The 21,127-nt window shown below is 46.0% G+C and overlaps 1 protein-coding gene across 1 annotated transcript; it reads right to left on the reverse strand.

Annotated features, from left to right (window-relative positions):
• Positions 1-9,528: 9,528 nt before the first annotated feature.
• WDR87 (WD repeat domain 87) lies at positions 9,529-20,707 on the reverse strand. Its single transcript, XM_028165964.2, has 6 exons — positions 20,633-20,707; positions 19,428-19,598; positions 16,179-19,057; positions 15,437-15,708; positions 13,141-15,041; positions 9,529-13,050 (listed from the first exon to the last, which is right to left on the reverse strand). Exons 1-6 carry the CDS (start codon positions 20,705-20,707, stop codon positions 9,529-9,531), a joined length of 8,820 nt encoding a protein of 2,939 aa, XP_028021765.2.
• Between the last annotated feature and the right edge of the window lie 420 nt (positions 20,708-21,127).

The following is a 21,127-nucleotide window of genomic DNA, read 5'->3' on the forward strand; positions in this document are numbered from 1 at the left end:
TTCAAATGTGAAATTAGGAGCTGTGGGGTCATGAGTATTTGCTCTATTATTTATACTTTTCTGCAACTTCTCTAAATTGTAAACAGGGAATTCCCTGGTGGTCCAGTGGTTAGGACTTGGCGTTTTCACTGCCGGGACCCGGGTTCAATCCTTGGTCGGGGAACTAAGATCCCGCAAGCTGCGCAGTGCACGGCCAAGGACAACGAAAAAAGCTAATTCCAAAATAGTCAACAAATATTTATTGAGATTCTACTTTATAAGATGTATTTCGCTATCCACTGGATATCCTAAGATCAAAAGCAGTCACTGTCCTCAAGGAACTTCAATTGTTAAAATTTGGTAATTGCTGTAATGGAGCACCTGAAGCTGCATGGGACAGACTCTAGGGAGGAAATGCAGGTACTCAGCATGGGAGAAGCATGAGGGGGCTGCCAGGCAGATAAGGCTTACTAAAGCATTCCAGGAGGAGAGAATGGCACAGACACTTAAAGTGTGATTTATGCCAAAAACTACATAGGAGTTAAATATTCTTACAGCACAAAGTTCAAGAGGGTAGAGGAAGAAAAATGTCTAGACAGGTGGGAGTCAATATTAAGTGCCATACTAAGGAGTTCAATTTTTATCCTGAGTAGGTGTTAGAGAAACACCGAAAACAACTTTATATAATCTAATTTAGAGCAGTGGGAAAGGAAAAGCAAATTATGAGAGCAATATAAAATACTTAGGGGTTAGACTCTATGGGTCTTGAAGATTAGTTGGGGTGGAGAGTCAGGAAAAGAGAAGTCTGTAATGGTTTGTGGGTTTCTGAGCTAGGCTCTGAATGAAATTTGGTGCATTCAGATGGGCTAAAGAGTAAGAGTAGGTATGGAGGAGAGAAGGTCAGTTTGATTTTGGATTTGTTGAGGTCGTTATGGAATATCTAAATGAAGACAACTGGATATGTGGGTCTGGGGATCAGGAAAAGGTCTGGGTTGGAAACAAATATGAAAATGATCAACCTATAGGGACAGCTGAAGCCAGGCACCTGGAGGGGTATGCCCACAGGGGAATACGCAGCATGAGAAGGAGACTTGATAACAAGATAATTATGGGGAAGCACTCTGAGAAAGAACAACCATAGAAAGATAGGATGTTCTCTCAGAAACCAGAGGAGAGTTTCATGAAGGTAAGTCAACTGTAACAGAGAGGTCAAGTAAGATGAACCAAAGAGTGGATTTGGTAAATGGTACTGGTGTCTTTCATGAGAACAGGATCACAGAAGAGTGATTCTTGAAGTCAGATTGGAGGGAGCTGAGGACTAAATGAAAAGTAAGAAACTTAAGTGCAGCTCTTCAAAAGCTTGGGGATGATGGGGAGAGAGGGAGGAGGGGAGAAAGTGAGAGAGAAGGAGAGAGGTAGAAGAGAATATAGGGTCAAGGAAAGTTATTTTTAACTCCAGATTTTTCATTATTAAGTTCAATAGACGTAAGATTACTCTGTCAAATTGCTATAAAAGTTACTAAATACTTTCTCTGAATTTCTGTACTTATCTTGTTGAGGACCAGGGCAAACAGCTCTTGGATGGCACTAGAGTGCTAAGGAGGACTGCCTTAGGGATTCCTATTCCTAGCTGAACAATTCCAAGCATTTCTCTTCCACCTAGCAAGAGTTACTACCTCACTTCAATTTCTACCACGAGTAAACTTTAAACTTTCCAAAATCCTGCATATGACTCTCAAGGACATGCATGGGAAGACCGAATGACTGGCCCCTGGAGACAAGGATTGTTTTAAATGAGATAATTAAACATGTTTAAATGTCAGGAGGGAGAGTGCAAATACAGAAAAGAGAGGATGGGCTGCTACATCAAGCTGATGTGAAGAGAAATGAGGGTCAGATCCCACAGTCTCAGAGACTCCCTAAAGTTTCCTCTGGTTATTTAAGACTTGGAGCTCTGGCTAGGGAAATGGAATATGCCCGACACTTCTGTCTAAATCCTGGGCTGGGGAATTCCCTGGCGATCCAGTGGTTAGGACTCAGCTCTTTCACTGCTGGGGCTGGGTTCAATCCCTGGTGGGGGAACTAAGATCCCACAAGCCTCGTGGCAAAAAAAAAAAAAAAAAAATCCTGGGCTAACAGTACATTTCACCAGGTTTGCCATGAGAGTCAGGCATTTCCCTTTAACCCCTCTTGGCCTCAGAGAGGAATGCCCCTCTCTTTTTCCCTATGAAAGCCTTTAAAAAGTAAAATGAGATAATGAAATTCAAGAGGTTTTATAATGAAAAAGTACAATATAAATTCAGGGTGCTATTACTGTGAGAGAAATGAAGGGGCATGCTGCGATTGATGGAGAATAGGAGAGATGAAAAACGACACTTGAGAATCAAATAGACTTACATTTACAATCCTAGGTTCTGCCACTTCAGTGTCTTCTTTTTTCCTTTAGACTTCTCAGACTGAACAAAGTATTCTCTCACATATATGAGACATCTTAATGAGCTCAGTGGGAAGAATGCCACTCAATATACATTCTCCAAGTTGGGAACCTGTTACTAACATCCCATAACATCAACGGCTTCCCATTCCCTCTATATTCCCTCCTAGCTCACACACCTTTATCCTCCTCAGAAGATAACATGCCCCTAATTCTACAAGGGATGGACTCTAGCCACAGCTTCCTGTGGAAAGAGTGTCACTAGCTCCAACATCATAATGGTTCAGGCCCCGCCCCCCCCCCCGCCCACTTGTGTCCAGTGATGCAGCACCAACATTACTAAGAACCTCAAAATCCTCCCATGAATGTGAGGAGCGCTGGGAAGCAGGGAGAATCTGGCCCTTTGTGATGGTGGAGTGGGGTCACTATCACGCAGTGGGGTGGAGGGGGCATGTAAGCTGACCTCGCGTGACAGAGTGGCTTTCTGAGGGCTGGCCATTTCAGATAGTACAGCCAGATGACTAAAGACACTAATGTGTTGGGATGTGATGTGGAGTTTGGCCGTTTTATATAACCTTTATTGCATGTTTACACATGCCAGGCACTATTCTAAAGTCTGTTCATGCACTGCTCCAATAATGCCTTAAATCAGGGTTGCCAGATAAAATACAATTATATTTGAATTTGATTCCCAGTTAAAATTTGAACTTCAGATAAACAATATTTGGGACTTACTTATGCTAAAAAAATTATCCGTCTTTTAACTGAAATTCAAACTTAACTGGAGGTCCCGCATTTCCCTACTTTAAGGTACTGTGATGCCTTCCTCCAGCCACACAGCTAGAACGTGGCAGGGCCACAGAGTCCGAGTCCAGGAATGTTCTTAGCTATTATGCCACTGTCACCGGATCTGCGGAGATGCGCGTGGGAGGCTCTGGCCTTTATGACAGAGGCCGTGCATCAGCGGCCTGCGTGCGCAGCTGCCCCTTTGTGGTTATAAAGGGGCTCCTCGAGCCCTGTACGACGCCAGTGCCCGAGCCCCACCAGGCCTGATGAAGCCACAAAGCAAAACCTTTTATAAAAACACCGGTGGTAGGAAACAGAGCAGGCAGTACCCAAACATTTCTCTGGCTTCTTTCTGCACCATCCCTCACAGAGGCAAACAGGCAGGGCGGCCACTGGAAGGCGCTGAGACAGTGCGCCCCGGCCCCCTCCCTCTTGTCTCTGCCTTCGGTGTAGAGGACCTGAGGAAACCGATATCTGGGGCGGGTTGGTCTGGACGCACGCCTGAGTCGCAGCAATCGCTCCCTTCCGCACCGCCCAGCCCTCTGCGAGGGCCTCACTCCCACCCTACCTGGGCTCGGAAGCGCCACGACCGCATTTTGGCAGGAAAGCACGCGAGACCCACCGACTACGCGTGCGTGCGGGCACGGGGCGGGCTAGGACTAGCGCGGAGACCAGGAGTGAGGAAGCGCGCGTGCCCGCGCCGGCGACAGGCGTCGCCGACCCAAGGGCCCTGCTCCACCCCACACTCCACTTCCCACAGCCGAAGCCCCGCGAGGCTCGCTTCGCCTCCTCCGACTCGACGGCTTCCTTCCTTGGGCTTTCCTGATCTCTCAGGCACTCTTCTGCCTTCTTTCTCCACGAGTCTCGAGGATTTCCCCCTCTTCAGTTCGGAGACACCAGAAGCGAGGGACAGGGAGAACGGTGTGAAAGGGTGGCTAGTAATGCGCGATCTCCCTTAGGGCGGGAGACTTCGTCCCTCCGGGCAGGGGGCTCAGAACAACACCCACGACGGCAAATGGACTCCTAGTTTGGGCCGGAGAGGCGGGACTGCATTTCCCAGCGTCCGTGCAGCGCTTCCTAGGCTAGGCCTTTCTCCGTCTCCTGGGGACGAGGCGGCTAGAGGATTGGATTTTCCAGTGTGCAGCTCTGTCCGGCGCTGGGGAAACTGCAGTTTCCAATACCATCCGTCCCAGGTTCCGTAAGTTCCGCCTTTCCCTTCAGTGTAGCCTGTTCCCCAGCGTCCCCAGGCCATAGTAGAGGAGGGGGAGGCCGGGGGACTGAAGCTCCCAGTATGCCTCTCCTTGGGGACTACAATTCCCAGTATGCTCGCGGGGAAGCTCCTTGGACTTTACCTCCCCATCAGGCCAATGCACTTGCCCAGTGTTGGCCTGCGACAAGTATCAATAGATAGCGGTGGAGGCTGTGTTGGGAGTGGACGGGAACTATAGCCCCTAACATACGCGATGTTGGGAAACTAGTTCCCAGCGTGCGTCTTCCGTAGTTCTTGTGTTTTGTGGAAGTGGCAGGTGGATGTCAGCTCTCAGGAAATCCTGGGAGAGAGGGAGCTTTCCCAGCAGGCCCCGCGTGGTCACTTCTCTCCCTAAGTAGCCCAACTGGACCCTGGCCCGAACCTCAAAGCATTCTTAACGCTTCCCAGGAAACACTCTGTTTTTTGTTTTTCTAAGTCTATTCACTTCCATACACAACTTTTCAAACACATACTCCCATTCTCTTTCCCTCTACTAACAAACCCTGCTTTTCACTTCAGTGAGAAAATGGAAGTTGCCAGAAGAGAATCTACACAGACTCACCAACCTACCTACCAATCTACATCTTTGCCCATGTATGTACGATCCTTTCACTCTCATCCCACAGCTGAACTAACTATATTTTTATCTAACTCTAGTCCCTCCACTTGGGCACTAGATCTCACCCTGTTTTGTTTATCAAGTTATTTTTTCTTTTTTTTTTTTTTTTTTTGGCTGTGTGGCTTGCAGGATCTTAGTTCCTCCACCAAGGATTGAACCGCGGCCAGCAATGCAAGCGCGAGTCCTAACCACTGGACAGCCAGGGAATTCCCTATTTATCAAGTTCTTGACTCCAGCAATCCCCTCCCCTTGAAAACAAACAACACTCACACAGCTTTTATTTATTTCCCTTCTCTCATCAACTACTGTCCCATTTCTAACAAAACTCCTAGAAAATATTATCTATATTTCCTGCTTCCAATTTCTTTTCTTGCGTTCTCTTTTGAAAGCAGTCTAATCAGACTTTTGCACCCATCACTTTACCAAAACTGGTCTGGTCAGGGTTACTAATAATCTTCATCTTGCTGAATCTAATGGTTGACTTTCAATTATTTTCTGCTTGACCTGTTAGCAGCACTTGACACAATTGATCATTCCCTCCTCCTTGGCACGCTTTCTTCACTTAGTTTCTGTGACACCATAGGTTTCTTGATTTTCCTTCTACCCATTAGTGCTCCTCAGTTTCCTATGCTGACCTCTCCCTGACCTCTTAATGTTAGAGCTTCTCATGCTACAGTCCTTGTTCCTCTTTCTTATCCACATCCACTCCCTTGGTCATCTCTTCCAGTCTCTTGGCTTTAAGTATCATGTATATACCAGTGATTGCCAAATTTATGACTCCAGTATGAACCTGTCTCCTGAACTCCAGGCTTATATATCTAATTGCCTACTAGACATCTTCTCTTAAATGTTTAATAGGCACCTCAATCTCAATTTGTCCAAAACTGATCTCATGAATGCCTAATCTTCCTCCTAGTACCAACTCCCTTGTTAATCTTCCCCAACTAACTTGATGGTGCCTCCAGCTTTCCACCTGGTCAAGCCAAAAACCTTGGAGTCATCTTTGACTCCTTTCTGTCACATTCACATCCAGTCTATCAGCAAACCCCGATGGCTCTACCTCCAAATAGGTCCAGAACTGCCCAATACTCCTCACTTCTACTGCCTCTGTTCTCCTCTCCTCTGTTCAAATCCACTACCTTCTTTCCTCTGAATTATTGTAGTAACCTCCTCATTCATCTCCCTGCTTGCATTCCTGCCCCCAATCTCTGACTCCCTTACCACAGTCTATTCTCCACACAGCCATCAGGGTGCTTTTTGAATATGTAAATTAGGATTTTTTTGGCCGAGCTGCACCAGGCTTGTGGGGTGTTAGTTCCCCGACCAGGGATCAAACCCACGCCCTCAGCAGTGAAAGTGCAGAGTCCTAACCACTGGACCGCCAGGGAATACCCTGTAAATTAGATTTTTATCACTCATCTGCTCAGAACCCTCCTATGGTTTCCATCAAATGCAGAGTAAAAGCCAAAGGCCTTAAAATGGCCCCAAAGCCATTATAAGATATAAGAAAAATCTGTATGGTACCCTAGAACTGAGAGAGAGTACCCAAAGAAGAACAAACTCGGAAGGATACTCCCTCTCCAAGGCGGTGGGTGGGGGAATACCTAGCACATACGAACAATTCTTTTTATCTAATTTCAGGAGTTTCATACCCTTGAAGCACATCCAGATCTCATTTAGCAAAACTCTGCTCAATTAGAAAACTACATGGGAGAAATCTACAGGATAATTGATTCAGTGTCTTCAACAAAGACACTGAGTGAAAAAACTGTGAAAAACTGGAGAGAGGGGAGTATAAATATTTAAGATTAAAATAGTCTTAGGGGGACTTCCCTAGCGGTCCAGTGGTTAAGACTCCAAACTTCCACTGCAGGGGGTGTGGGTTCGATCCCTGGTCAGGGAATTAAGATCCCACATGCCACACGGTGCATCCAAAAAGAAAAAAAAAGAAAAAGAGTCTTAGGAAGCATAACAATAAAATCCAGTGTGTAGACCTTGTTTGAATTCTGTCAAACAAATTAAGCATAAAAGGACATTTTGGGGGACAACCAGGAAAATCTGCATAGAGCATTGGATAATATTAAGGAATTATTATTAATTTTGTTAGATGTGAAAATTATTATATACGAAAATTTTATTTTTTAGAGATGAGTATCAAAGTATTTAGGGTTGGAATATCATGATGTCTGGGATTTATTTTAAAATACTTCAACAAAGGAAAAATTAGATGAAGCAATTTTTTTAAATTAAATTTATTTATTTATTTTTGGCTGCGTTGGGTCTTTGTTGCTGCACGCGGGCTTTCCCTAGTTGCGGCGAGCGGGGTCTGCTCTTCGTTGCGGTGCGCAGGCTTCTCATTGCGGTGGCTTCTCTTGTTGCGGAGCATGAGCTCTAGGCGCATGGGATTCAGTAGTTGTGGCATGTGGGCTCAGTAGTTGTGGCACGCGGGCTCTAGAGAGCAGGCTCAGTAGTTGTGGTGCACCGGCTTAGTTGCCCTGCAGCATGTGGAATCTTCCCAGACCAGGGATGGAACCTGTGTCCCCTGCATTGGCAGGTGGATCCTTAACCACTGCACCACCAGGGAAGTCCCAGATGAAGCAATTTTTGCAAGATGTTTACAATTAAATGAAAGGGTGATGGGGATCTGGGGGTTCATTATAATACTCTCTTCTACTTTAGTGATTGAAATTTTTCATAATAAAGAGAAAATACAAACAAGCCCTAGTCTCTGCAATTCTGGCAAAGGCAAAAGAATATCTAGGTTGTTGTAGCCGGTACCAAGGTTTTGAGGCTCCCTGAAGAGCCATCCATAGACTTCCTGACCCTGGGACAACAGTTAAGACTATTTTTTGTCACTGTGTTTTGTTTGTTTGTTGACCAGAGGACCCACTGATACCCTGCAAAATGAATTTGTTAGGTATTACTATTCCCTTTCTGGATCTTTCAAGGAATTTGTCCTTTTCATCTGTGTTGTCAAATTTATGGCCCTAGATTTGTTCATATTAGTCTTCATCCTTTTAATGTCTGTAGGGTCTGTAGTGATGTCCCCTCTGCCATGCCTTATATTTGTAATATGTTCATTATCCTCTTTTTGACACAGACAAGTAAACAGAGGCCAAAAAGGAGAAATGATTCAGGTCAAGACTGCAGAGCCAGCTGGACCATCCTTACTTCTGCTGCCTTGCCTGGCTGCTGGGTCAATCATCCTTTTTGAGGCTCCCTGTCCCCAGCCCACAGCTTTCATATACTCCATGTGGCCTGATATGTAGTCTGACATGGAAGAGCCCAACTACACACTCAGGGCTCTCATTACCCTTGGCCTTCAAGGTGAATCCAACTTCTCAAAATGTTCTCTTGCTCTCTATTCCTGGCTTTCCCACAAAAGCAAACTCAGGTGGAGGGAGTAGAATAATAAAGGAGAGGTTGGGATGGATGGTGGCAAATGGCATAGATGGGCTACTTGCTAAAATCTGTTGGCTCAGCTTACCTGGAAAGAGGCAGTTTTGAAGTGTCTATAGTGGGGAGGGGAGATCGGGGAGGAACAGCATTACTGGCAGTGACAACTTCCCCCACTTTACTACCTCTTTCCCTTTAACTGTTGTCTCCTATATTGCTAGAGGGAACGATCATAAGTCCCTAGATAGTTGGGGGCCTATTTGAGTTTACACCTAATCTTTCAAATTCTCATTCTATCATCCTACCCAAAACCCATGTCCAGGTTGGCAAAGGAAGTGGAAGATATAGGCTTCCCTCCTTTTCTTCCTGCTTTAACCTCAAATGGCCTCATCTCTTAATGCCATCCAGTAATGAGGTCACCAGGTGGTACTAGCTAGAACTTGTTGAAGTTTTTCCTGTTCTCTGAGGATCTCCTCAACACCCACCATACCTGCTGTTCGGTACTCAAGTCATCAGCATGCAGAACTATGGTCAGGGAAAGAGTCTGCCTCCACTGTGTACCCCCAAAAACCAAGGGGCAAAATACTGGGTCTTCTGATTCTAAAATCCATTTAATTTCCATTATATCAAGGCCTCTTATATTAATGCCAAAAGTACATTTTTGTGCCAGGTGCTTTCCTTCCTATGGTCTTTAGGGGAGAATGGTGAGGGGCAAGGAAGGAAGAGGACAAGGACAGACTCTTCTGCCTGAATGCCTCCAGAGGGTGAGTGAGCACCACTGGCTTTGGGGAAGTCTTCCCACTCTCAAGAGTATGTGAGTATCTGGTCTCCCTGGCTACCTTTCTGGAGAAGCAACATTTGAGGAAAAGGGAAACATCACAGTGCTTGTTATAAATGAGAATCTCCTCTTTATTCCACATATAAAAGCTGGTTTCTGGAACTGGATAGGGAAAGAACTTTGACATGGCTGTACCTCTGTGTGGGCCCTAGGGATAAAGGTCTAGATTCTGGTGACAAGGCCTTTCTCCAGGTGGGAATGAAAAGTCCTGCCCCTTCAGTCCCAAATTAGGGGGTAGGAGCAACGATGTAGGGCAATTCCTTGGTGAGGTGTAAATCAGCTTGCGGCAGGCTCTTCCAGGCAAGTTCTAGGATCCCATACTGGGCAATGCCCATAGGGAGCATGGTACGTACATTGTTCTTCCCTGGGAGGGGAACCACCTCCTGGAACTCCAGAGGACCTTTAGGGGTGTGAGAGCCACCACAGAACAGGTGGTAGAACAACCGCTCCCCAGGAACTAGCTCCATGGCCTTTAGGGCCTCTTTGTAAATGATCTCTTGGGATTGGGGTTCCCCTCTCAGTAACAGTTCCTGTAGTAGCCTCTGGATTCGGGGGGACTTAAGTTGGTACAGGTCCATGAGACGGTAGAACTGTTCCATCCAAGCAGCACTGTCTTTCGCGTATCGCTCCTGCAACATCCGCAAAACATGGTATATTGCCACAAATGTCTCCCATAGAGGCACCTTGTCCTTTTTTTTAGAGATGGGCTGTGCCTTCTTTTCCAACTTGGGCAATTTGGCAAATCTGCCCTTATCCTTAAAAGCCCAGAAGTCCTTTTGAAACATCAGTGCTAGGGTTTGTTTTTCCACAGGGTCAAGGGCACCTGTGAAAATGTCTCTTGGTGGAGGATAATGGTGTTGCATCTCCATCTCCTTGCGAGCAGTGGATATCTGCTCTGCCCGCACACTCCTGTAAGGCTCTCCTAGAAGATGCCAGTTTATAGCCTTCAGGTCTGGAATCATTTTGGTAGCTAATGGGGACTTTGGTGTGGAGACAGCCAAAGGTTTTAGCCAGTTTTCCTTTTCCTTTCCTTTTATAGGAGGGATCACTTTCAAGTATTTTGGACCCATGGGCTCCTTACTGGGTTTTGAAATACTTGTGCTTCGTGATTCCAGGTTCTGCTTGTGACGGTACACAATGGCTTCAAGTTTGGCCAGATGCATCCACTCTAAGTTTTCCTTTGCAGTGAGGTCTTTGAGAAGCTGGCACAATCTGTGGAAACTATCCCTGGAAAGCTGTTCTCCTGCCTCCATCTGTTCTAGGACATGGTGGATCCACTCTACATCTGAGAGGCTGGCGTCTGCATATATTTCCTCAGCCAGGATTTTGGACACAGGTAATTGTACCTCAGTCTGTCCCTTCAGAGATGGATGACGCTGCAGAAGCCACTGCCACTTGGCCCCTAGTTGTTTGCCTTGGAGTTTATGAGCTTCCATGGTCTTCTTCAATATGTGGGATAAATATGGGGTCTTTAAGTCAGGCTCTTGGGACTCCAAAACTGTATCCAAAACTTGTAGAGGTTTGGGCTTATATTTCTTCAACAGTTCTTCTTGTTTATCCATAAACCCTGTCCCTGGGAATACTCTGGACGTCTCAAGTACTGTGGCCTTATCTTCCCAGGATATTTGTTTAGTTGACCCTGGCACTGGTATCTTCTCTTCCCTCCCCAGAACTTCTGAGATCAGTTGCTTGGAAGGGCTTTTCAGAACTTCAAGTTTTATAGCACTGCCTTTGACCTCGGGGATTCTTTTCTCAATAGAAGGGACTGCTTCTCTTCCTTTTAAGTCCTTTTTTCTTTCTCCTGGTAACTTAAATAGTTTTTCTTTTTTAAAGATCTCTTTCTTCTTGTCTACCTCTTCTTCCAATGAGCTTCTCTCCTCTTCCTCCCCCTCTTTCTCACTCAAACGTTCCATCTCTTCCTCACTCATGCTTTCCTCCTTCTCAAACACTTCCTCCTCCTCCTCTTCCTCCTCCTGCACCTTCTTCTCCTTTTTCTTTTTTTTCTTCTCCTTCCCTTCCTCTTCCTCCTCCTCCTCCTCTTCCATTTCCTCCTCTTCCTCCTCCTCCTCCTCTTCTTCCTCCTCCTCAGACAAACTCTCTCGCTCTATTTCATCTAACAAGCTTTCCATTTCTTCAGAAAAGCTCTCTTCACTTTTCACACTTTTCACCTCATCCTCTTGACTGAGAAACTCTTCCTGTTGCAAATCAACTCTCTTTAGCGTTTTTCTCTTTCTTGACCTTTGTTTAAGGAATGGCTTTGCCTCTTCTTCCTCCGTTATTTCATCCTCCTCTTCTTCCTGTATGACTTCTCTCTGTTGCCTGGCCAATCTGCTTTCTTCCTCAGTCATCTTTTTCTCTTTCTTTATCAATCTTCTCATTTCCTTGGCCAGTTTTCTCTGCCTCTTAGCCAGTTTCTTCTCATCTGTGGCAATTTCTGGTTGTTCCTCAGAAAGATCCCACTCCTTGGCATCAAGTTCGTTCTGTACCTTGTTCAATTCCTTTTCCTTAGTAAAGAATGACCTCTTTAACTTTGTCATCTCTATTTCTTGCTGGGTTAGTTTCCTTTCTTTTTTGATAAGGCCTTGAAGTCTCTTTAAGATTTTGCTGCTTACTTTTAATGGTTCCTTGGAAATGCCCTTGCTTTCTTTAGCCAACTTCCTTATTAATTTGGCTAGCTTCCTTTCTTCCTGGGCACATACTCTCCCTCCTCTAGTAAACTCCAGTTTTCCTTTGGTAATGTCTGTTTGCTCTGTGGCCAGTATCCTATCTTCATAGACCAGTATCTTTTCCTCTAGTGACAATTTCCTCTTAATTAGTTCTAGTTCATCCTTAGTTGGTCTTCCCTGTCTTGAAGTTTCTTGAGTCTCTTTTTTAAAGACAGTTTCCTTTCCCTCAGCCAGTCTCACCTTCTCCCAGGCCAGTTTCTTTATTTCCATGCCCAATGCCTTTTCTTCCTTAGTAATAGACCAGTCACCTCTGAGCTGTTTCAGTCCTTGGAATATCATCCTCTTTTCCATAGCTAATTTCATTTTGTCCTGGGCTATTTGGTGCTGTTTCTCAGCCAGGCTTTCCTCTAATTGGGTCAGTTTTTCCTCTATAGCAGCCAATTTCTCCTTCCTCTGGAAAAGTTTCTCCTTCTCCTCCATCAGCTTCTTCTTTATCTGAACCAGTCTCTTCTTGTACATGTCCAGGTTCTCCTTTCCTTGGTCTGATTTCTTTCTCTTCTGGGTGAGGCTTTCTTTGAGCTGGATTAAGTTTTCTTTCCTCTGAGCCAGTTTCACCTTCTCCTGAGCCAGAGTCTTCTGCCTCCAGGCTAGTATCTCCTTGGTTTTGGGGAGTTCTTCCTTATTCTGGACCAATTTATTCCTTTCCTGGGCCAGCTTTTGCTTATTCTTTATCAGTTGCTCCCTTTTCTGGACAAGTCTTGCCTCCTCCCCAGGCAGTGTTTCCATGTCCTGGGTCAGTTTCTTCTCATCCTGGATCAGTAGCTCTTCTTCTTGGGCCAATTTCTGCTTATTCTCCATCAGTTGCTCCCTTTTCTGGCCAAATCTTTCCTCTTCTTCAGGAAATTTTACATTGTCCTGGGCCAGTTTCTTCTCTTCCTGGATCAGCAGCTCTTCTTCCTGGGCCAACTTTTGCTTATTCTCCATCAATTGCTCCCTTTTCTGGACAAGTCTTTCCTTTTCCTCAGCCAGTTTTCCCTTGTCCTGGACCAGTTTCTCCTCTTCCTGGATCAGCAGTTCTTCTTCCTGGACCACTTCTTTCTCTTCCACATTCAGTTTCTCCTCTTGAGAGGCCAGTGTCATCTCCTCCTGATCCAGTCTCTCCTCTTCATTGACCAGTTCCTCCTCTTCCTGATTCAGTTCCTCCTCTTCCCATGCCAGCTCCTCCAATTCCTGGGTTAGTTCCTTTTCTTGCCATGCTAGGTCTTGTTCCTTCTGGGCCAGTTTTTCCAATTTCTGGACCAATATCTTTTTTACCTCAGCTAGCTTCCCTCCTTTCTTTGCTATTTTCTCTTCTTCTTGAGCCAGTTTCTCCAATTTCATGGCCAGTTTCTTCCTTCGCTGGGCCAATTTCTCTGCTTCCTGGGTTAGCATCTCCTCTCTTTGGGCTAGTTTTTCCTCATTCTGGATAAACTTCCTCTCTGCCTGGACCATTTTCCTGTCCTTCTGGGCCAGTTTCTCATAGTCTCTGGCCATTTTTCTCTCTTCCTGAGCCAGTTTTCTCTCTTCCCGTGCTAGCTTCTCTATTTCTTGTGCCAGCTTCCTCTTTTCTTGGGCTCGTTTTATTTCAACTTGGGCCCGTTTCCTCTCAACCTGTGCCTGTTTATATTCTTGGTGGATCTGTCTCTGCTCTTCTGTCATCAGCTCTTCTCCTTCTTCTTCTTCTCCTTCCCACTCCTGAGACAATTCTTCCTCCAGGGTCACTTCCTCCTCATCCTCCAACAATTGCTCCCTGGCCCTGGCTGACATCTTTTCCCAGATCTGTGACCATTCATCCCATGTCTGCTTCCTCTTGTCCCTCTCCAGCTCTTCCTCATCTGGGAACAGCTTTTCTTCCTCCTCATGGAGCTTCTCCTCTTCCTGAAGATGCCTGCTTTCCCAGGCTTTCTTCCATTCATCCCAGGATATCCTCGTCTCACTGTAGGCCTGTTTCCACTGATCCCAGGACTTCTTCCACTCCTGCCAAGACAGCTTTGTCTCTCCCTTAACTGGTCTTCCTTCTTGCTCAACCACTTTCTCCTCTAATTTGGCCTTTTCCCCCACTTCCTGACTCACGTCCCTTTCCTCTTCTTTGGTTTTTTTCCTCTCTTTTTTATCCACTTTTATTTCCTGCTGGACTGCTTTCCCCTCCTGCTTAGAAGTCTTTTTAGAGGGTTTCTTCTCTTCTTTCTTTGATATTCGTTTTCCCTTGGTTACGTCTGGTTCTAAAAAAGCAACTTTCTCTTTCTTGCCTTTTTTGGGAATCACCTGGGTTTCCCACAAGTCCTGCACATCCCTTTCTTTCTTTCCCTCTTGCTCCTCTTTTTTCTCCTCTTCCTTGTCTCGGATCACCATGTCCTCTCTAATTGCTCCTCCCTGAGGAAAAACTGGTTTCTCCTCTGGCCAGGCTACATCCCAGTCAAGGTCCTCAAGCAGTTCCTTACTTTCTTTCTTCAACAGGGGACAGATCTCCTGAAAGAGCTCCCAGCTGGGCCGTCGATCTGCCAGCACCTCCTGAGCCATGGTCACTAGCTCAGTGTTTAGAGCTTCTGACATTTTTGTCTGGGAACCAGATATCCTCAGGGTCATAAGACGACATAGATCGTCCCGCCATGATGAGCCATCTCCAGGGGTAGTACTGTGGCCAGGAGCTCCAGAGGCACCCCGCCCTCTGACTTTCACCAGCTTCACAACTGATTCTCTCCTTATAGGATATGGAGGGTCCTCAACTGTAACTTCAGCATCTATTGTCTTCCTCTTGTGCCTCTTTATGGGTTTCTGAAGTGTTGCTTTCCTGCCTCTTTTGTCACGTATCTTCCTCAGCATCTTCAGGGTCAATGCAACATGATCCTTTGAGGCATCTACCCCTGGAGGCTCTTGTTCATCATCTTTTGAAATCTTTAGTATACTGGAGGTTGAAGACCTACACTCCTCCCCCTCAGTTGGTGCAGCTTCACTCTGATCACCTTCACCCTCTAAGGGACCTGGCTCTGTGCCAGTCTCTTTCATCTTCTTGAGGCTCCGCAAAAATTTTCGGGCTATAGGGAGAATCAGGAGATGTAGATAAGGGAAGCATGGGAGGCTTAAATGAAGCCCTTCCCAAAATCTGGTATGAGCTAAGAGGAACTGCCATAACAGATGTAGCAACAGAGGGGGCTGAGGCCTTTTTTTTAAAAAAAAAGGCATTCTCCTTGCTTTATTCCCAGTGCCTTCCCTCCTCCCTTCCCCCCACCCCCCACCTCTGTCAAGTCTTACAGAGATAGGTTTTGGAGTCTCTCTGAATTTGGGTGGATTCTTCCTAGGAAGGTTCTTTTCTGTGAAAGGATCTTTCCACTTATCTCTGTTCCTATCTGATACCTCTTGACCCACGTTAGCCTTAACTACCCTGCCTCTTGGGGACCCTGAGGCATTAACCAGATCACCTCATACATACTATGCTTTCTGCCTCCTACTCGGCCCCGTCTTTGGCCTTTGCTGGGCTTGTAGGCAACTTCAGGTTCTTCAGGAGCTGTATCAAGTTGGTTGGAAAGGGCGGTAAGTTCAGAAGCCCCTGAGACATCTAAAGAAAAAGTAGGCTTTTCATCACCCAGTGATAAGATCAGGTTTTCATTCAATCGCTGCTCCACTTGGGAATGAAGGATTTGGAGATCTGTGGCCCGCATACCCAGCAGCTGGTCCAGGGTTTCTTCCCCAATCATTTCCTGCCTATGAAAGTCAAAGGAGAGGAAGGACCATGCTGAATCAGGGACAAGAGGGAGAATGAGAAGGAAAGAACTGCTATGTAACAGGCAGGGGACTTGAAAACATGACCAACAGAGACAGCGTATGTAGACGTAAAGAGTGGCAAAGAAGAAAGAAAAAGTCTAGGAAGCCAAGATGGTAATGCATGGCGTGACCTGTATGGGGCCTTCAAGGGTAGGAGAAGAGGGTGAAAAGGGGCACTTGAAGAGGTAGGGGACAAACAGGAATAGGAGAAGAAATGGAGAAAGGAGTGAGCAGTTAGGGGATCATCAGGATAGTCTAGGAATGGGAAAAGACTATGAACAAGGATAAAGGACAGGAAGAGCTAATGAACAGAGATGAAGAGACAGTGAAGACAGAGAAGGGAAAAATGGGAAAGGGGAAGAAGAAAATCAGAAGCTAGTAAAGAACTGAGGAAGGCACAAAGAACTTACTGCATCTCCCGGAAAGTATCTTGGTTCTGGATCAAGTTTAAGAGTGAGGTCTTAGAGTGGATTCCAGTCTCAGCCATGAGGCTCAGGGCCTTATTCCTCACTCTTTCATCTTTGTCCATTAGTCTTTGGGCCAGAGGCACGGCAAAGAGATGCGTAATCATTCCTAGACGCTTCAGCCCTTCACAGGCTAGCTCTCGGATCAGTGGATTGTAATTGGTTGTATCATCCAACAGACGATGGGCTGTTTCAGTGCGCAGGAGTGGAGACACCTGGTAAGAGGCAAAGATTTGCCCTAGTGCACCAATACAGCACTGGTACTTCAGTGGAGAAGCATGGATCATAATACTGAGAATTGTCTCTATCAGGCTATTGATAGCTACTTCACTCATCTTTCTTCCCAGCCAACTGCAGTTTGCTGAGTCTGTAAGCACACTGTAAGTTATATCCTTTGACGTTCTTATTTCAAGGAAGTCTTCATCCTCCTTTTCACGTGCATATTCTCCTACATCACTTATAGCTCTTGCCCTACCATGCCAGAAGAAGAATTGTTGAGACTTGTCCCATTCCAGTTCCCGCATGGGTGAGTGCAGGTTGCACTGTAGGTATATCGGGCTGCCCTGTGGCCAAAGACGGGCACGAATCACTGAGTTAGGGATGTAGCAATCAGGAGCCAAGAGCCATTTCTGCCCGTGACCAAAGTAGTACCGCAGTATCTGGTAAGGGTTGAGTCCATCCCAGGTAGTCAGCTGTAGCTGGGGAGGAAGCACATAATGGGAATGAGGAGGTTTTTTCACCTGCGTCCAATCAGCTTCCTTATACAAGGAATCATGTCTGAAGGAAGACAGTAACACAGGGCTCCCTTGCTCATCTTCTTCTATGACGTGTGGCACATTATGATCAAAGGCGATGGCCCGATTATTGACAAGTTTCTCCAGACCCACTAATTGCTGTTGCCCTTGTCCAAAGTAGATATACTTGGGCACAAACATGGTCTCAAAGGAGAAGAAGAAGCTTGGTATGAAAGGCTTAGGAACTTCTAGCACTTCATCTGTCATACCCATAAGGGAAAGGTGAGCCAGCAGGGCTGAGGGAAGCAGTTTTAAACAGGACACCAGATAAAGACTCTGGTTGAAAGTGACAAGCAGGTCACCCCGGTCATTTGCAAAGCAGACTGGGCCAAAGTACAATGATGAGTCCAGCATGGCTATGAGTCTACCATGGAAGTTCCAGATCCGGACAGAGCCATCACTGCCACCCGTGACAAAAAGACTCAAGGACAGACAGACATCAAAAGATGTGATGGTACACTGGTGCAGAGGCAATGTCTCTATGAACGTTGAGCCTTCCTGTGACCCAGAGGACAGAAAGTCATGGAACTTCCAGAGACGCAGGCAGTTAGTCTCCGTGATGGCACCCACAGACTTGGGCAAGAGTATCAAGTGTGCTAGCTGACAGCTGCTGAGAATGCTGGCGAGGGGCTGCAGCTGCACTCTCACCCCTTCAAGCACAGCTTCTGATAGGTGTACATAGTCATCCATTCCATAGGAACAGAGCAAAGAGTTTTCTCGGCAACCAGGAAGCCCTCCAGGCAGTGTAGAGAGTGCTAATACAGCCCCAAAGTGCATGAATTTCTCTATTTGGGCACAGCTGTGCTGGGAAAGCACTCTGATCACACCACTCTGGTGTCCAGAGAACATTAGTCCTTCTAGACCCCGACGCAGGTGGAAATGCCCATAAGCCAGGCATTGTACCAAGTCCTGAGAATCTGGTGAGGTGCATATAAGATACTTGGCTGGGCAAGGGCAGCGGGTTGTGTCAAATACCAGTACATCTGAGCTGCCTGTTGCTACAAAGAGCTCCTCTTTATCTGGGTCATAGGCCCAATCCACAGCCTTGTCCAGGATTGAGAAGGGCCAGGTGATAACCAGAAGATTCCCTGTTAGTGGGGACACAAAGCGCAACAAGCCATCCTCAGTAGTGCACAGGATCCGGAACCAGTTATTGCCACAGCGGACCCGACGTATCTGCTGGGGAGCAGAGCCACAGACATTGAAGAGGTTATAGAAGCAGGGCAGACTGCGCAAGGAGAAAGAATGGGTAGTCTGGCAGAAGAAAGTAGTGCTATCAATAAACTGGAGTTCATACAGTTCCTCGCCAAGTTCTAGCTGCCGCAGCAGACTCCCTGAAGTCAGGTTCCACTCCTTGATTAAGCCTTCTTGGCCGGCTGTTAGCAGGGTGTGGGCTTCTGGCCGGCTGCGGATACATATCACCGATGAGAAATGGGCCTTGAAACTGTGGAGTGCATGGCCCTGATTGAGGCTCCACACTTGGATTTCCCCAGTCTTGTTTCCAGCATAGAGAAAGCCCTGCTCAAAACAGGTGAAGCAGCAGGTGACTGAGGAGCCACTGGTGGTGGAAGGGAACCTCTTCACCTCTGCCAGCCGGCCGTGGCCCTGGCGCTCAAGGACCCTCACCACAGTCTCACACAGGGCTACAAGGGAGCCATTGGGGCCATTCAACATGATGTTGTGGACAAGCTCATCACCAGGCATGGAAACCATGTGGGCTATTTGGAGACCCTTGCCACTCTGCTCCATGATCCAGGTGACCACTGCCCCCAGGATTCCCGACAGAAGCATCTTCATTTCTGGGTCATAGCAGAGGCAGTTGATGTTAAAGCGGCAGGGCACTATACTCAGGGGTTTGAATGACTGAAAGTGGTCCCCAAAGAGCCGCAGGAGCAGGTCACCACAGTAGACCACGAGGATATGAAAGGAACCTGTGTGAACCATGGACTGGATGGGCGGCAGTCGTTCGGTCATGGAGAATGTTCTCTTCTCCACCATGTCCTCAGTTTTGCTCTTCATCCATACCACAGCCTAGAAGAGAAAAAGATGGGAACTGCCTAGAAAAGATAGTAGAAGAAGAAAGGGCAGAATATTCAGCTATTTTTCTCTTGCTAAGGAGAAACTGGAAGACTCTAGAGTGATTTTACCCCCTGGTTTTGGGAGTTGGAAATATTGTAGAAGCAGGAAACCTAGGACTCTTTCCCTAACCTTGGCCTACTTTAGGAGAACCATAAAATCTGTCCAACACAGAGACTGTAATTGGAGAAAGGATGAACGGGGAATCCTGGATCCAGGTCACTTTCATTCAAGGGGTATATCTTCCTGGGTTAATCTAGGGTCAGAACTTACATGGGCATGGCCCCTGTAGAATGGGCTAAGAAGAAAGGCTGGGTAGTTTTACCTGTATTTCTTTTGTGCTTGTTGTCACCCACGAGAGGGAAGCAAAGAAGTGGGCATCACTGAAGTAATAGCATATAAGTGGCATATTTTGAGGATGGCGAGACTCTTTGAACAGGATCTGGGACCGGTCACTCAACACAACCACATCAGTCTTTGGGTCATCTGAAGTTTGCTGGGGAGAGGCATGGCATAAACTAAGAGACCAGGAACACATGCACTAAATATATTATCATACAAGTCACAATTGAAGCAGTTCTCAAAGTTACGCCTCAGCCCCAAGGATCACTCCTGTGACTCCCACACATGAACAATTTATCACCTGTGGGACACTACACTTCACAAGCGTGTAACAAAACCCCCAACACAAAAGCGAACCAAACCGCTATAGGGCCTATATGGGCAAATTTTATGGTGTGAGCACAGGGGAAAACTGATGTTCTTCCCAACATGTCCTCTAACGTTCTCCCTCCTATCTAAAAGGTACATATGCCATAAAAGACACATTTAACAGATTACAAAGGCAAGTGCACTGCCATATGCCCACATGTAAAGTAACACAGTATCCCAAAAGTCAGTGCAGCTTTATTAAAGCCTAAAACTGCACTAAGTAAGACTTTTAGGACACCCTATCTGGCCTTTAAGTTTGACAGAGGAAGATTTTTTATGTGTGTGTGTATATATATATATATATACACACACACACATACATATATACACATTTTTTATATATACATTATATATATACACACACACACATATATACACACATTATATATATATATAGACACACACATACTATATATATATATGTGTGTGTGTGTGTGTGTATTATCCCACTGTGATAGAGCATGTGCTATGAAACATGCACCTGGGATCCTTTTACACAGAGCCAGCCATAGCAAAACTGAGGTTGGCAGGTGTTCTCTCTGCTGCCTTCTCCATTCTCTTTTAGAAAAATCTCTCTTCCCAGAGGGTTGGTTCTTCTGAAATGCTTCAAAGTGTTAACCTCTCACCGTCAAAATGTCCTTGCAAGAGGTCTCTAGACTCATTTGGAAGTTGATGGCCCACTTTCTACTAAGGGGACAGTTGTCTTTATCATCTACCCTGCCTGCTTCCTGCATAGAGGATCTATGCTCCTCTGAAGTGCTCATAACTCTTAAGATAGATAGAGGCCAATAACATGTTTATGTTCTACATATACATTACCTTGCTTTTATGTATCATGTCATTTATAAGGTATTTAAAATCCTTCCACAGGGGAATGAGTCTGGGGGAAGTCATCACCTTGATTATCCCCTGGTCCTCCTCAGGATTGTTGTTTAAAAACCTGTAGGAATACAAAAGAGGCCAGCTTAGCCACTGATACTTTTTGAGGAGCTAGAAATCAGAAGGCAAGATCCATGAACTCATGTTTATTGGACACTTTTTGAATGTCAGGAACTATGCATAAGATACCTTCTCATTTAATCCTCACTGCAGCCCAGTGAGGTAGGTATTACCTCATTTGAGAAAACTGAGGCTTGGAGAGGGTAAATAAAGGAGTTGGAGGTTGAATCTTAGCATTGGCTATCATCCAATAGGATATTATGGGGGAGGGAAGCAGAGAAACCTAAGAGGGGCTGGAAAGGAATACTGTCACAGGCAAATAATTGTTCTTTGCTGGTGATGGGCTGTCGAGATCTTTTTGCAAGAACTAGTAGT

This window comes from Balaenoptera acutorostrata, chromosome 19 (genome assembly GCF_949987535.1).
Source record: "Balaenoptera acutorostrata chromosome 19, mBalAcu1.1, whole genome shotgun sequence".
NCBI classification, from domain to species: Eukaryota; Metazoa; Chordata; class Mammalia; order Artiodactyla; family Balaenopteridae; genus Balaenoptera; species Balaenoptera acutorostrata.